At 44.0% G+C, this 17,141-nt stretch overlaps 1 protein-coding gene across 3 annotated transcripts in view; it reads right to left on the reverse strand.

Moving 5' to 3' along the window:
- Positions 1-17,141, reverse strand: part of Fndc1 (fibronectin type III domain containing 1) — an 84,706-nt gene that overhangs the window by 25,021 nt on the left and 42,544 nt on the right. For 2 of the 3 annotated variants that reach the window (XM_040283509.2, XM_078018801.1), the window contains 8 exons: positions 16,218-16,335; positions 14,245-14,432; positions 13,368-13,475; positions 10,697-10,885; positions 6,502-9,120; positions 4,222-4,322; positions 2,155-2,266; positions 803-1,264 (listed from right to left, as the gene is read on the reverse strand). In XM_040283509.2, coding sequence (XP_040139443.1) covers positions 803-1,264; positions 2,155-2,266; positions 4,222-4,322; positions 6,502-9,120; positions 10,697-10,885; positions 13,368-13,475; positions 14,245-14,432; positions 16,218-16,335 — 3,897 coding nt within the window. The remainder of the gene's footprint in view (positions 1-802; positions 1,265-2,154; positions 2,267-4,221; positions 4,323-6,501; positions 9,121-10,696; positions 10,886-13,367; positions 13,476-14,244; positions 14,433-16,217; positions 16,336-17,141) is intronic. The other variant, XM_078018800.1, reaches the window with a different exon arrangement.

Genomic DNA, 17,141 nt, shown 5'->3' on the forward strand with positions numbered 1-17,141 from the left:
CTCGACTCATCTCAGCCTGAGGGAAAGAAGGCTATTCATCTCTGCTGCCTGATGCAAACCCAGGATGGCTTCTTACCAAGCAGCTGGAACAGGAGCCTGAGCAGGAAGGACAATGACTCCACCAGGACCTGGGCAAACATGTTCTAGCTCCCAGTCTGCAGGGAGAAAGAGCCGCTCCCGTAGGAAGACAGACAGACAGATATCAAAGACAGCCAGATACTCAGATCAAGCTGGGCAAGCAGGAAAGCAGCATGTTCTTGCCAGTGGGGAGCCCATTGCTGTGCCACGCCTCGCCAGGGGAGGATTCCCGTTTTCCATAGGGGGTGGCGGGTGAGATGCTCAGCCACCAGATGTGCTCCAGAAAGGGTTCTCCTCTGAGAGCCACAGGGAGACTGTTCTAAACGTCCCACAGTGAGAAACTTATCGAACCTCGCTTAAATCTCATGTTAATCACAGACCTTTCTTTCTCCCATTCTTTAAAATGTAATAATACTGAACTAACATCCAGTGGGAGACACTTTGGGAAACACTAGTCCAACTGATAATGCCCCACGTTTCAGCTAAGCTTTGGACTTGGGTCGTGACAGGACTGATGGATACAACACCCGGTGAATCTTGAATGTCAAGTGACCAGCAAACAGCTTTGTCGTGTAGGGGTGTCCTGCACAATGTTTCCTATTGGCTGACTGATTGTGCCATAGCACCTCAACCAAACCTGCTGGGGTTCAGACAGCTCTCCCGCTGCTGTGCTGTCGACCCCTGAGATGCAGCACAGGGTCACCACTAGAACAGAGCTGGTTACCTTCCTCGGGGTGGCACTCTGGGATCCTGTTTGCGCCCATTATCAGGTTGCCATCCTCATCGTGCTGTTCCAGCGTCCCAGGGGGACAGGTGGGGACGGGGGTGGTGGGTTCCGGGGTGGTGGGTTCCGGGGTGGTGGTGGTGGTGGTGGGCCGCGTAGTGGTTCGGACTATGGTCCTCGGGCGGGTGGTGGTGATGGTGCGGCGGGTGGTGGTCGTGCGACGGGTGGTAGCCGTCGTGGGCCGTGTTGTGGTGGTGGTGGGCACAGTGGTAGTTGTGGTAGTGGGTTGTGGGGTCGTGGTAGAAGGGCGGGTGGTTGTTTTGATGACCTCCAAGCCCACCAGCGGCTTCCCGCCAAGACTCAAAATGGGCTTGTCCTGGGCACTGGCCAGGGGTTTGCCGTGTCGCCCCTGCCCGAAGAGTGGGAGGCCGTCAGGACTGACCACGGGGGTCCCGCCTAGATCTGAAACAAAACCAGCCAAGAGTTACATGACCAAGGGGAACAATCCAGAGGAAATGAAAAGCCTGACAGTGTCTTCCCAGAGCCTATGGATTGTTTCAGTCAGAAGAAGCAAAGGAATAATTCAAAGGACATCACCTGAGGGCAGCATCTGCTGCTTCCCGGAGGCTCCTGGGCCTTTTATACTGCCCGGGACCCTGTAGATCTGAGGATCGTTCCTCAGTATGCCCCCTCGGCCTGAGGAGGCTCAGTAGGGGAAGAGCTTGTCCTTTTCCTCCTTCCCACTCCCAAGGAGGAAAAGTGTCACTCAGGGCCATGGTGGCAAACTTTCTCCATTAAGGGCTAGAGATAAACATCTTAAGTTTTGTAAGCTGCATGGTCTCTGTTGCAACTACTCAGCTGAACTCTCGGAGGGCAAAGACACTAGAACACAACAGGGCATCGCACAAGGTCTGAGTGATGCAGAAAAGAGTGTCTTTATGCTCCAAGGCTCTGTGTAAGGACACACTGAAATGTGAATTTCATGTAATGGACGAACAAGTCACAACATATTCTTCTTTTTTTCTTTTTCCTAATAATTGGAAAGCATGCAAGCTTTTCTGAATTCACAGACTTTACAAAAACAGGCAGTGGTCGGGAGCTGCCCGTGGGCGGCAGTTTTCGGACCCCTGCGCTAAATGGCCAGTGTCGGAAGAAAGGTAGAGGACCCCGTTTCTGGAGGGTAGAGTCTGCAGGAAGAATAAGGAAAGCCTCATGGGAAATACTCAAGGAATCTTCTTCTTATGTGGCCAAAAGTAAGCAGACCAGAGCAGCCATTAAAGATGAAGTCATGCCAGGAGATGGAAATCTTGCTACCGCTAATCTCATCCTGTGGCCAGTTCACCCCCACTTACCAACGATGGTGCGCCCATCTCCGCCCAGTTTCACCCGAAGAGGATTTCCCTGTGAATCTTGCAGGTATCTCCCTTCCGCATTCAACACTAACCCACGGTCCAGATCCACGACCTAAACCCACGACACAGATTAAAGAATGTATAGGACATTTCAAAATATATTCATCCAACTAGTTGCACATATGTACGAAGCTTTCACAGAAGGAAACCATAATGTGAGTTGGAAACATTTCTTTTCGTCAGTACAGTTTACAAGGTTTGAGGGAAAAAAAGTGCTGAACAGTCATATTTCGTCTTATAATTGCTTACCCATAAATATGTAAATTGTTTTAAGTTTCTCAAATACACAAAAATGTTCAAAATACTTTTACCATTTAGTATATTATGTCTAGGGTAACTAGGAAACAACTAGGATCCATCAATGAGGGAAATGATTAAATCAATCATGGCCCATAGGCAGCCAATAAAAGGGACATGGGGATTTTCTATATAGTGACCTACACTGATATGCATTCAGATTTCAGAACTGATTTATTTACAAAAACAAAAAAATATATGTATATTTTGGCATATAAGCTCAAAATTCAGGGGAAAAAAAATCTGGAAGGACATACCCCAAACCATCAACAGCGGTGATCTTTGAGACCACAGTGTTAGGGGCGGGAGATGCTTATTTTCTTTTTTATCCATTTCTGAATTTTTAAAACTTGTTGCAATGAACATGTATTACTAGCACTTAAAAACATTACATTTCCATTTTACTGTTAATGTTAAAATTCAAATTTGATTATTAAATGAGACACCATTTTTTTTATTTTATTGCCTAATGCAGTATATCATATTCTAAGAAACTTTAAAATGAAGGAAAATATTATTATCTCTATTAAGAAACAAGCTCACACTCTTTACTGGCTCTTCTCCATGGTGGTCCTGGAGTAGCAATCTCCCTGCATCCCCATCACCTGGCAACTTGTCAAATACACAAATCAGGGTCCTCCCTTGGGCTTGTATTTGACAAGCCTCCAGGGACCCTGAGCTGGCTAACATTGAGAATCACTGCTCTGCACAATAATGCCGAGAGGAAGTCCTATAAACGGGCCACTTTTTTGGGTGCTGTTTTGGTAATAAAAATAAGAAAGGTTTATAAAAGTTCTACTTTTGAAATCCACCCCATACCGTTTCAATCCAAGATTATTTGCAATGAAATTTTGCTTTAATTCTCATTCTTCCTATTTAAATGTTCGTTCCTTTAAGAAATGGTAAAATGCATCTTTAGCTCAACTATGATTGAACATTTTATGAAGTCCTTTAATACTGTTTGCTTTCCTAAACCCTGCCATCATAAATGGAAAGTTTGGACTGGGAATTCTACCAGGAATTTTTTTTTTTATTCTTTTAAAGAATGTTTTCAATGTCTCAACATTGTAAAGGATCCTGTCCATTACCCACAACACACAGAAATCCCCTAAACATTTATCTTAACCCCAGGCAGGGGTTTTCAAAAGTGACTTTGTTTAAACATATATAAAGTATTAATGCCTGTTTTAAATTGTAATCAAACAACAATAGTTGAATTATGATTCAAAAATTGATCCGATAAAAAAATATCTATTTGATTTAGGGATTTTTGTTTGTTTTTACCCTGCTTTTTTTTACAAAGGAACTTTTACAAAGTTGTATTTGAGACAACTTACAGACAATATGTCTAATATTTAATCAAACAATAAACTTAAAGTAATAAACAAAACGGGGGAATAGGGGGAAGTGAGCTCACTTGAGAGGCCATTCATCAGGCTGTGGCTGGGCCACATTTTTGTGTGTCTTTCCACCAGTCACGGCAAATGAAGGACTGGCTCAGGTCTCATCTATGAGCTGTAAGAGGAACTGGTGAGTTACTCAAGACAACCAAAGATTTTTCTGAGCATTAAAAGAAACTGTATTCAAGCATCTTCACATATAAGTAGTTAAAACTAGAAAAGAAAAAGGCCACTTGATTTATTGGTACAGTATTCATTTTTCTCTTCCCAATGGCATGAAAATAACTGGAATGCGTAAAGTTTACCCTACCCACTTTGTTCCTTGAGGGCCATTGATAATTCTTTGTCCATTCGGTTTCCCATTATTACCAGGAAGTACTTTCTCTTCTACTTTTGGTCTGCCATTATAACCTACACAGTGCAAAGATTAAAATTTTTTTTTAAATAACAGAACTGGGTAAATTCAACATTCCTGAACCATTGGTTTCATACCATAGGCTGTAGCACATCATTTCAAACAAACACTGAACAGAGTTTTAAACCGATTGTTTCTGTATATTAGATAACAGTAGTCTTATACTGTGACTTCTACATGATAAATAAGAATGTCTACAAAAGTACAGAGAAGTCCCTCTGTTCTGACAATACTGAGGATGAAAACAAGAAAATGCTACTTAAGTAGCTTTGCCATATAAAGCTTAAGACCTTAGTAGCTGTTTCCTTATTTTAGCCAGTTGGAAGTTGGAGGGAAAAGGGTGGTGGGAAGGATGGGGAAAATTATCTCTGAAGTGTACTGTGTGCTGTCCTGCTTTTCTCAGCATTTTTGACCAATCAAAATTACTATTTCTGGCTGAATCAGGTGCCAATCAGCAGCAGCCAAGAATAAATGTGCAATGCTGACTCCAAGCTTGCTGAACCCTGTAGGCTGCTTGGGAAAGACTTGCTAAGAGAGCAAGCAAGAGGTGCAGCCCTGGATATTATGTGGCTCCTCTACAGCAGTCCACCTGAGACTCAGGGGGAGCGCTCTGAGGTCCTGCCTCACCTGCTGGAGAAAGTGTGTAGGCTTTCTGACAACTATTTGCAGGTCAGAGACATATTTCTTTCACTCTTCCATTTACCCATCAATTACTGAACAAGTTCCTACTATGTACAGGGAATGATGAGCTTACATCTATTATCAGGGTTTTAGCTTTAATTAAAATAATCAGTCTTCATGGGAAATTTCCCTCAATGTGGTACATTGTTCCATCTTTGCATTAGGCTAAAATGACACGGCATCATATGGATTAATAAATACTAATATATTTATTATGAAACTTCATGAAAGTTTGATGAAGTTCCAATTACATGCCAGGAGAGTTCAGGATTAACTGAAATTTGAATGCAAATTTATGGTAAGTAATGTAGATCCTGCTCTGGGGTCCGCTTAGGCCCACTTAGGCTTCAAAGCTAGCTACATTTCAGCCTATATTAGGGAAGTACAAGGCAAACATCTGTCTGACGCTTGTGTGTGACAATTATCTTTAACCCACATTTTAAGGATGTTTTAGACATCATTCACCAATGGCAATATCAGGGCACCTCATATGCTAGACATTTGAATTTATCCCAGAGTATGGTTGGGAATTTTGAATGCAGAAGAGAAGAACAAGAACAAGACAAGCCTACCTACATTTCTAATTTGTTACTGCTTATTCCTTAAATACATGCTGGCAAGTGAACTGAAAAGAACATCAGGGTTGTGACATGTTTTCACAGATTAAGAGCATCGAGGGGAGGGGAGGGGGGATAGTAGAGAATAGGACTGACAGCAGAATACATCAGACACTAGAAAAGCAATATGTCAATCAATGGAAGGGTAACTGATGTGATATAGCAATTTGCATACGGGGTAAAGTTGGGAGTTCATAACCCACTTGAATCAAACTGTGAAAGATGATGTATTAAGAACTGTGTAATGTTTTGAACGACCAACAATAAAAAAAATAATAATAATAAAAAAAATAAAAATTAAAAAAATTAAAAAAAAGAGCATCTGTTAAGGCTGGGCGTGGTGACGCGCATGTCTGTAATCCCAGCAGCTTGGAAGGCTGAGACAGGAGGATCACCGGTTTGAAGCCAGTCTCAGCAAAAAGTGAGGCAGTAAGTAACTCAGTGAGACTCTGTCTCTAAATAAAATATAAAATAGGGCTGGGATGTGGCTCAGTGGTGGAGTGCCCCTAAATTCAATCCCTGGTACCCCACACTCTCCCCGCAAAAAGAGCATCTGTTAAGGGATTCAATTAGTATAGAATAACAGAGAGCAGTGGAATTAGTGTCTGGGGCTATAACTGCATCTCAGACAGTATCATGGCAGGTCTGCCTCTAATCCCTGAGCCCTGGCTTCCTCATGTAAAGAAAAAGGGGGTAACAATGCAAAACCTAACAGACTTAAAGGGATGACATTACATTTGTACCTGCAAATCTCTAAACACAGTGCTTGCACATAGTAGAGGCTCAATACAATAAAGTATATCATTCTCAGGAATAGCCAAGAAAACTACTGACTACCTTAGAAAGGAAAAAAAAAAAAAGTTCAAAAACCAGTTACCTTGCACTTGAGGAGGTCTCGGAGGAGGCTGGCGCGCGACAGGGGTGCGGAATCTGCGCTGCATACGCTGGCGCAAGGAGAGCATCGGGGTGGTGGAGGAGTAGCTGGGAGGAGCGTGAGTGGTGTACCGCGGCCAGGACTGGGTGCTCAGGATGGGACTCGGGGTGGCAGAGCCGCGCGGCGGGTGTCTGGTGGGGAGGTGTGCCACTCTGGGGGGACTTCCCAGAGGTGGGAGAGGAGGTCGCTTCCCAGGAGTGGCGTGCTCCTCCTGCGCAGAGCTCCCTCCTCGGGCAGCAGGCACGATGGCAGTCCTGTCCTTGGCAAGGCTCCCGTCCGCATGTTTGCTGCCCCTGGGGGTAGAGGAGTAAGGCCACTTTGGAACAGAGGGAGACAGGGGATCCTCCTTTCCTCCTTTTAAAAATCCCGCGTCCTCCTCTTCCTCGTCCTCCTCCTCGGCGGACACTGACTGCTGAGACTTGGGCTGCAAGGGCCACTTGGAAGGAGGCTCTTTCTTCCGGGGTGTGGCCTGGACCCCGGCCCTGCCAGGGGCCCGGGCGCGGGTGTGGGGGCCACCTGGCCGGCTGGGTCGCACAGTGAAGCCTGAGTGGCCACGCTGGGGTTTGTCGTCACCTGTCCCTGTGGAAGATGCCACCTGACGGTGCTTGGGCAGGGACGGGGTGGCATCCTTCGTGCGGGCAGTGTGGGGGGGGACCTGAACATCGGGGGCCTCGACTTCGGTGCTGTTGTCCTCGTAGCTGCTCTGGGAGTCCCGGTCCTGGCCCTGGGCAGCCGGGCGCAGCCCCCCTCGGGAGCTCGCTGTGTCAGGGTCTGAGATCGAGTGGGCGCCGCCCTGCGACGTGGGGCGAGGACGCCCTGCATGGGCCAGGGCGAGCTTGGGCTGGGAAAGTGACCGCTCTGCGTCCTGGCTCTGGGGGCTGGGGGACTGGTGCCGGGCTGGGGAGACCGGTGGAGGGGGCTGCTTTTCGAAGGTCCGGTCAGGTGCCGTCCTTCTAGGAACACTGGACCCAGGGTAGGGCTGCGACCTTGCTGCGGGAGGACGAGCAGGGGACAGTTGGCGGCCCGTGAACCCTGGCTGCGTTTTGGGAGAATGACCATCGGTGTCCACGTCCGTGCTCTGTTGAACGTCCTGTGCCTTAGAGGACAGAGAGGAGGATTTGCCCTGAGGATGTGCATCTGTTGCAGATTTGGGGGGTTCGGGGGTGAGCTCCTTCCGGTACAGGCTGGTTCCTCTCTGGGGGTCTCTTCTTAGAGAGTCCCAGCCGCGAGAGGTGGGCTGCCTGGAGGAGGGCGGCACGAGATCGTTGTCCACCGTGGCTGGAAGTGGCTTCTCATCCTCTCCATCTCCATGGATATCTGAGCCAAGTCTGGAGTGGGAAGCTGGCTGGGAACGACCCCTGGAGGGGACTCGGGAAGCCATGGTGGACTGCGGGGAGGTAGAGGGCTGCAGCCGTGGCCCCTGGCCGTTGGTCAGCCTGTTTGAAGACCTGCCGTTGGAGGCAAAGGCCTTGTTCCGGAGCAAACTCAGGGGTCCAGAGGCAGGTCGGGCCCTCAGGCTTGGGGTGGTGGCCTCTGCCTGCCTCCCAGTGTTTTCTGTGGTCCGGTCACCACCTCCCCAGTCATCAGACGTGTCCACTTCCTCAGAGACCTGTGTCCTGGAAGAGAGAGGAGAAGAGTCCGAGGAAGACAGGGTAGACTGTGAGGATGCATGGAAATTGGTGGCAGGGGACTCCTGACCATTAACATCCTTCCTGGAGAGAGGGGGCCCCGGGTGAGGTTGGGTGGGCCGCAGGCGAGATGAGCCTCTGTGTGGTGGGGAAAGTCTCGAGGGTGGGGCTGGAGCTCTGGAATCTTCCTCCATGGCCCCAGACTGGGGCGTCCTTCGTGCAGGGAAGACTGGTTTTGCACCGTTGTGTACCGGGCTTCTGTCCCTCAGGATGCTGGAGGCCCCCTGGCGGCTGGGGAACAGGGCCGGCCGAGCCTGGGCTGGGTTCTTAGAAGGCGGCTGCTGGGGTGAGGCAGCCTTGGGGTAGAGAGAGCCTTCAGCTTGCTTGTCCTCATCTTGGTCCACCGAGTCATTGTCAATAGAGCTGTCAGAGGGTCCCCCAGCAGGGTGGGGAGAGGGCCCCTGGGGGGCCTGGTGGTGGCCAGGAGAGGACTCTGCAGAGGGGGTAGCTGCTGGGCGAGGATGGGTGACCAACGAGGGGCCACGCTTATCTAAGCCTTCCTTCCGGGGCAGCAGTGGCACTCGGGCTCTGGCTGGAGTCCTGCCTGGAAGCCACTGGCCAGATCTACTTGGTGGCCTTGGGGCTCGCCTCTGGTCTTGGGTCTCTGAAGGCAACTTGGGTGGGTTTTCCAGGGAATCCAGCTCCTCCTCATCGGTGACCTCCGTGGACTGCCGATCTGACTCTTCAGTCTTCCAAGGACGAAGCTGGGGTTTTCTGGGCAGCCCGCCATTGGCCAGTATTTTGTTCTTCAAGTCAAGGAGAGGGTCCTTGATATTTCTGCCTGGATCTTTGGGAGAAGGTGAGGAAGGCTCCGGTTTCTTGGGTTTCCAGTTATCGTTGGTGTTCTGCTGAACATCAGACTCACTAGTGCTGGCTGTAACAGATTTTAAAGAATTGATGTTAAAACATTTTTTTTTCAAAAACTGTATGAAATAAAGGGAGTAACTAAGATGGAGTATGCAGGTGATCCACATTGTGATCATAATTGGTCACCTCTAGTTCCTTAGAATACTGGAAACTTATTTTTCCAATTATAATATTCTTTTTTAAAATCATATTTTGCTGTAAGTAACAGATGTAGTCCTAGAAAATATATGAGAATTGCATCTATACATTAAATCATGTTATCTTACAACTTCTTATCTGCAGGAATTTTGAAATATAGTCAGTCCTCCATATTCATGAGTTCTGCATCTGCAGATTCAGTCAACTTTGATAAAAAATGTTTGGAGTAAAGTATATGGGTGGATGTGTTATATGCAAATACTATGCTGTTTTATGTAAGGCACTTGAACATCTGCAGATTTTGGCATCCTTTGGCGGTGGGGGGGGGTCCTGTAACTAATGCCCCCAAATTACTAAGGTATAGCTATAATTTATTGATCTTATAAATGCAAATTTTTATGTAGGATTTTCTTAAAATAACTTATTGTCCATATAGTACAAAAATATTATAGGTGTTCTTCACAGGCAAAAATATATATATAACCCAGATACAAAAGTTGAGTGATTTATACTCAAAATTATATGGGAATGTATGTGAGTAACTTGCAAGTGACTGGGGAGAGGAACAAATTTGCCATTTTTGAGGCATTACAAAGAGTTCCCTGTGCTTCCTCCTTCTTGCTTAAAATTCCTTTCACAATGGATACATTTACAATTCCAAAATAAAATTTAAAATGAAAAGACTCCCGAGGTAGGCAACATTCCCTACAATTGTCTTTGCACTGGGAGAAGGATCCACAGAGGAAGGGATGCTATAATGGGCAGGAAATTTATATTGCAGTGTGGTGGGCACTGAGATATTCATCTATTTCACAGTTTGTCCTAGGATAACACTAATAATGGCTGCACACCATGAATCCTCATAGCACATAATGAAGGAGGGAGCTCTGGAATCTAGCCTGTATGTGGAGGAACAAAACAGAAAACATGTTCCCAAAGCAGTCCAGTCTATTTGGGGATCTTTATGAATTTGTTGGTTTTGACTAGATAACTGGACAACTGATTATAGATAAACCAGACAACCGAAATCCTCCTGGGTGAAGCTACACTCCAAACTAATGGAATACAATCTGAAACTGCTAAATGCTCTGCAGGAGAGGCTAGCAATGAAAAATGTCACATTACACTTGCAAAAATGTTCTTTCCCAGTCAACATAAGCCTCAAGTTAAACCATGATGTAAAATTAATGGTATAATTCATACGTTGATGATACTGTAATAATTATTAACATTAAAATCAATCAAAAGCATTTTAGTCTTTGGGAAAATTGATTTCCAAAAGAACCAGAAAGAAATTTTAGAAGTTGATATGCAAACCTGACCCCTCCCCCTCAAAATAATCATCAACCATGCAGTTCTAAACCTAAAAGCATGATTCAAAGTAACACAAAACAAGTAGCAGAACAGAGACAGATAGAGAGAGAGCCGCGACACACGGTGCTTACTTGTTGGCATAGTGACAATGAAGGCTTTGGAGTGTGGCCCCGGGCCTCTCCTGTTTGCCGCCCGGATTTTGAACAGATAGCGTTCCCCAGGCTGCAGACCGTCCACCAGGGCAGAAGTAGTGTGTCCAGAGTAGGTGAGGGACTTTGCTCCAAATGGTTTGAGAGCCGGGGCGTATGAAAGAATGTATTCTGAAATGATTTGGCAGACGGTTGGAAGGAGGAAACTGAAAACAGTCCTGTGTCCAGCAGACAGACTGTATGGGCAGGATGAATTAGAACGTGCATTACTAAAAATTAACATGCTAGCAATGCACGCCAAGTCAATGGCGGGAGCAGAGGATGCAGCAGAAGGTGAACTCACACCCACTCAGCATCAGACAGCGCTATTCAGTTCATGAGCTGGCCATGTGCTATGTCAGCCAAACTAAGTGCATGGAACCCAGGAGGCCAGTCTTCATAACATATACCAGAAACATTGACAGTGTTTTTTAAAAATATTTATTTACTAACTAGCTATGATGGATTGGCTTATCTTGAATAGAGAAACAAAACCAAACCAGGTGTCATCTGCTAGGAATTGTTTCTGTGTAACTATTGACATCTTTCAGAATTTCAGTTTACCAACTTGGGGTACCTTTACTAGTATGTTAAGCCAGACAATTTCCATATTTAGAATATAATTCACTTTTAGAGGAATGATAAAAATTCTTATTCAATATATGCTGGTAGGATGTTTCACAGATTTTTAAACTGTGAAGAAAAGTTACTAAGTAATAGATTTATGTGATGTCTAATGTTTCCATCATTAATTAGCTACATGTATCAGGCCTGAACCATGAAAGGCAAGCTAAAAGATCTTTTTCCATGGAATGACTGTAACATATGAAGTCATATTTGAAAAAGCATAATTTTAACCTTTAACTGAAAAGTATTATGCTATTTTAATCTCAAGGAACTTGGGATTTACAAAACTTTTCAAATTCATGTGAGTATGACTTAACTAAAAAATTAATTTGAAGTACAGAAAACTCAAGCAATTATCAGGAGCATGGGAGAGCCTTTCTTTTTCCTAAGCTCTAATCTCCAGAAAGTACATGAATTTAAAAACTTTCAACTAAAATGCTTTCACAGCATTTGTCTGGAAAAAGAGCATTCTTTTCTCATTGAAAATAGCACACTAGTCATTTGCAGTGGTCAAAACTAAGAATTAAGAGGACTTACTGTCTATTAAATTTTGTAATTCAAATTTTTTAATGGATTCAATGTGTCTGGAAAAAAAAATATATAACCATGCCAAAGCATATAGTCTCCTATTGTGATTTATGTTTCTTATGCAAATGTAATTATGAATTTTAATCCATCACAACACCCTCGTGAAAACTAGGTAGAATTAAGATACGTGGATTCTTTATCATAGAAAAACTCAGTAGCTATTAATCTTTCCCGCAATATTTAGTTGATGACCAGGAGCTTCTTTCACTGAAAAGCTGTAAATATAAACTAGGACATGGGAGAGGAAAAGAACAAATGAGCAGCATGGTAATAATTCACAAGAGGACCAATACTTGTCTTTTTTAGGACTAAAAATGTAGTCAGCCAAAAGCTGTTTGTATTCCACTTCATAGGCCTTTTCAGCAGCTCCAAACTGAATACCCAGGGAACTAATATCTTGCTTGTCATAAAAACAAGGCCATAAAAACACAACTAAACATTTATTCTCTTTCTAATTTATTCCAGTGGGCAGAATGAGGAAGGATAGTACAATCTTTTTTTAAAAAAAAAAAAAAACTGGAACTTGATAGTGCATTGAGTGTAGAAAACACCCTTCTGCATGGACCTCCCTTAACTTTACTGTCCCATAAAAAGACACCCTCCATGTCCTACAGGATTGTTATGATCAGTCATTCTAAGAACTAGTTCCTATTTTCTACTAAATTCTCAAAAGAAATTGATGGTCGTTTTCTGGATTTTTAAAACTTACACAAACTTTTCATAGTTTCTGGACATATTAGAAAGTTGGCTTCCAAACCTTAGTAGCAACAAAAAAAAAATATTCTTTTCTTGAATAAAAATTTTATTCTCTCCCTGTGTGTGGTGCATTTGTGTAGGCAACGTCTGGAAAACCCCAACGTGGTTCTAAAGGTCTCCACACTTCTGCAAGTTTCTGGAATGCTTTTTACGTTGAACCAAAAGACCTGTGTATTTCATTTCTTGACCTAAATAAATAACTAAAAAATGAAAAACAGGGAATTAATCCATTTTTCAGAAATTACTACTTAAATTTTTCAAATCCATTAAAAGCTTTCACAGTCCTTTTAAAGGGTCTCCCACTGACTCCTACATTCATAATCTTTCTGCACAATGAAAAGCTTGTAGCATGGGAAAAAAAAAAAAGATGTTGTTAGGATGGGCAAAGGTCATGACGTCAGACACATGCAATGAAACGCATCCCTGCTGAGGGCAACACCGAAAAGCTGCTTCCAGGAAGTAGAGAAGAAGAATCCCCTTCGTAGCTACTTGGATCGTAGAAAACAAAAATCCCGCCTGAAACATCTTTGCCCCTGGAGTTAGCACCTCTAGTGCACCTTGCGTTCCTATTTCCTTTTCAGTCACCAAAGCTGTGATCTGAGGCAGTCAACACGACTTAGCGAGGGGGGGACGAGGTCCCTACCTTTCACTCTTCCCTCAGTCTCCGGCAGCGCATCCCAGGACACGGTGACAACCGTAGGTTTGCCATTCACAGGCCACACGTTCAGGTTTTCAGGAGCAGTGGTCGGAGCTACAAGGAATCAGACATTTTACGATGCCGAACGGATATCCTAAAAGTCAAGGGCACACAGTCCCTGGGTACACACTGCTTAACAAAGAGTTCCTGTGTGTGAGTCGGGGACACGAGAGAGAGATGTCAACACATGCTCTTTGTGGAGTAGAGCAACTTACGTCACTTCTACCCACAGTGAATTTAGACTTATCTAAGAAGTGCTTTCAGGAATTCAGAATTCTCTCATGGCTCAATATTGAAATATACAAAAAAGATTAAAATCCAGTTCCAACTTCTTTTAATACAACTTTTAGGACAACATTGAAAAGAAATGTACCATAGCCTTGGATACACAGCAAAATCCACCCCTGGACTCAAATACAGGCTCAGCCCAGGAATAAAGAGTGTCTCCGCCTACATCAAGAGCCAGGCAGCACCTCAGGCATCCTCACACATGACGGTGACGATGGCTGCCAGACACTGGCACTTTATGTGCTCCAGGGGTCAGGACAACATGCCAGCAGAAAAGGACAGCAGAGGACAAAACACGGGTGTAAGGAACAGCCCCTTAACTTCTGGGACTTTCTCTTTTTTTTTAGATTCTTTTTTACTCAAACCCTAACACTAACCCGAACTTCTTTGCATTCATAAGTAGAAATACTACTAAGATTTAGGGTTAATGTGACTTTAAAAAAGAATGCCCATGCTGGTCTTTGTCACCACTGCCTAAATCTTATTTTAGGAGCTATTCCCAAATAGAAAATCGAAGGCTATTTCAAATACAGACCAGATTCCGGTGTTCTTTGGAAGACAGATGTACTCCATTTGCCATCTCTTTCACCCTGGGAGACACGGACTGCAAATTCATACACGGTATCTGGGATCAGGCTCTCGATCAGCACACGCCTGTTGGCAATCTGCTTGTAATCCCACCTGGCGGATTCCCCCTTCTCTCGATAGCGCACGGTGTACTGTCTATGAGAAAACGCAATGCACCAGTGCGGCCAGCTGACCAGAGTCTCTGCAGCTCATCGCTAGAGTCCTTGCTTTTTTCCCTTCCCCATAAGTAATAACTTGTGGAGGTAACTAGGGGAACCAAAGAGGAGAAAAATCTAAATTTTTGACTATGTTATGGGCTCAAAGAATCCACTTAAGTTCCAAGCAAAGGTGTCTAAAAAAGACCAGGAAAGATGGAGCATGGTCCTCAAAAGAGCAAGCAGAGATCAGAAAGGGAAGGGATGAAGGGGACAGATTTTATGAGGCAACCACCTTATCAGGTGTGTGTTAGTGTGTATATGTGTGTGTATGTGTGTATGTGCGCACACGCACACACACGCTGAACAGAGGGACAACACTGAGGACCAGAACTAGCCCAAGTATTCCAGCTCTCCAGAAAAGAAAGACTAAAAAGACTAATTTCACGAGGCAACAGGCATGTTTCCTATATATCCAGGAGGAGAGAGAACATGTGGCTTTGAGTAGACTTATTACCATGAAATGGGGCAAAAATGTGTAACAAATAGAGCAAGACAGAGGAGCTTGTACTCTGGTGTGTGTTCCAGGGAGAGAATCGTGGTGTGAGTGAACCTGGAAGTGCTCAAAACCCAAACAGCACACATCCTCAGCACTCTGAGAGTGGCCTGTGCTGCTTATGGGATTCCTTTCTATAGAAATCTTCTTCACGGCCTCTTTGCACTAGAAAGCATTATGAACGTGCTATTCATTATGTTTAATAAGTCAGGCAAAATCTTCAGTTGCCAGCATGGCACGCCAATCAACAAAGCAGTTCTGCTAAGAGAACTCACGCCTGCTGCTTTTCAGCAAAATGGTGAAACCAAAGCCCAAATGGAAATCAGGACAGTTAGTGCTGGGAAGGGCCAGAGGGCTAGAGAGAACACTACGGACCTCCTGAGGTCTTTCAAAGGAAGCAGATGTCTTTTTAACCAGCAGATCGTCAAGGAAGCCATAAATTTAACAGGAATAACTATATGTACACATATATGAATGTTAGCTTTTATGTATCTCTGTGTGTATGTGTATATAACTTGTATATACATATATTTATAGATACATAGACATATATACATATGTAATCTCAGCAGTATATTCCATTCATGTAAAAATATATTGCCCTTTCCTGGGTGCTGATAGTTTCAAAATTGAATACATAATATAACTAAGTCACCAAATTTTTTACTTTCTCTTGGTTATATATAATATGCATTTGGCCAATGAACACACAAAAAATTGATGGCTATATTCACTAGAGGCCTTTTAACATAAAAAAATTAATCTGACCTTACAATTGCTTTTTCTTTTATTGCTTTTGCAAATGAACACAATAATCAGAGTAGCATTTCATCATGGTCTAATAGAAAGCAAGGTATGCTTCGCTATGCATGGATGGGAAGCAGTTGAGGAGCTGCTAAGGAATCATACAAAATCTTCCACTCTACATAAAAACCCACCTCACTGCCACGCATCAGTAAGCTCCTCCCAAGGCAGAGGTTGCCCACGAACAGAACAGCAATGAGATGAAACAAAACCCAACCAGGGGCCAAGGAAAAAATAGAATCCAGGAAAATTCCAGACCCGAGATAAAACTCGTGAGCAAGTGAGATGTGAGGTCTTGCCCTGTGGCTTCCACGAGGCCCTGGTAGCTTCAGAGTCTTGATTGCCATGGAATATTCTACCATTCAGCCTCATGTCTTTTCAGGGAAAGCCCACGTTTCTCATACTTAAAGGAACGTGCAAAAATACCTTGATGCAACAACTTTCTTCTGCTTTTCCAGGAGAGGATCCACCCAGGCCACAAGCACCGACTGGGATGACATGACTCGGACACTGATGTCTTTGGGCACATCCAGCTCGTCCTCTTCTGAAAAGACACAGGGCACACCAAAGGCCATCTCTAACCAGAGGCTCTGCTTCAAGCTCCTCTGGCCAGAGCTTATGATTCACCCTGCATGGCTTTTAATTATCTATGCTTGAAGTAGACAAAAATGAAGCAAATAGATTTAAGAAATCATTTCAATGGTTAGTGTAGAATAACAAAAATCTCCACCATTGCTGTTCTTGAACACAGCCTAAGAAATGGGCTTTTCACTTTCAAAGCAGCCCAACCCAATCAACATACAGAACCGGGCAAAAGGGATGCTTTGCCTTGGCGGAAGGCTCTCCAAGAAACTCATTGTCGCTCCTTATTCCCTGAAATAGTCAACAACTTCATGGAAAGCAAAAATTTAGGGGAAGAAAAGCTCAACTTGCATTTTCTTGGGGATAATGACATGAAGAGAAAACTGGTTCAGACAGCTCTAACAATCACATCGGGCTCAAGGTCCATGCATGTTAGAATATGTGATTGCAAGACAGACTCAAATTTATATCCGTATAAGAATTCAGTTTGCCAATTTCTTACAAATATTTATCTTTCTTGTCAGTAGATATCATAGTCACCAAGCAAATAGTTCAATCTCAAACAAATTAATATTCATAGATGTCTTCAATTTGGCATTATAATCTCTTGGGCTTTATGTTTACTTTTTGTTTTTTCTCTTCACTTTACAGGGACCATGCTTCATTTTACCTAAGTAAGGGAAGGTGGAAATATTTAACATTATAAAAGAGTTATACAGGGGTTTTTGGTATGGTAGCAATTAATAAATAATGAAAGTAAGACATTGT

This window comes from Ictidomys tridecemlineatus, chromosome 8 (genome assembly GCF_052094955.1).
Source record: "Ictidomys tridecemlineatus isolate mIctTri1 chromosome 8, mIctTri1.hap1, whole genome shotgun sequence".
NCBI lineage: Eukaryota > Metazoa > Chordata > Mammalia > Rodentia > Sciuridae > Ictidomys > Ictidomys tridecemlineatus.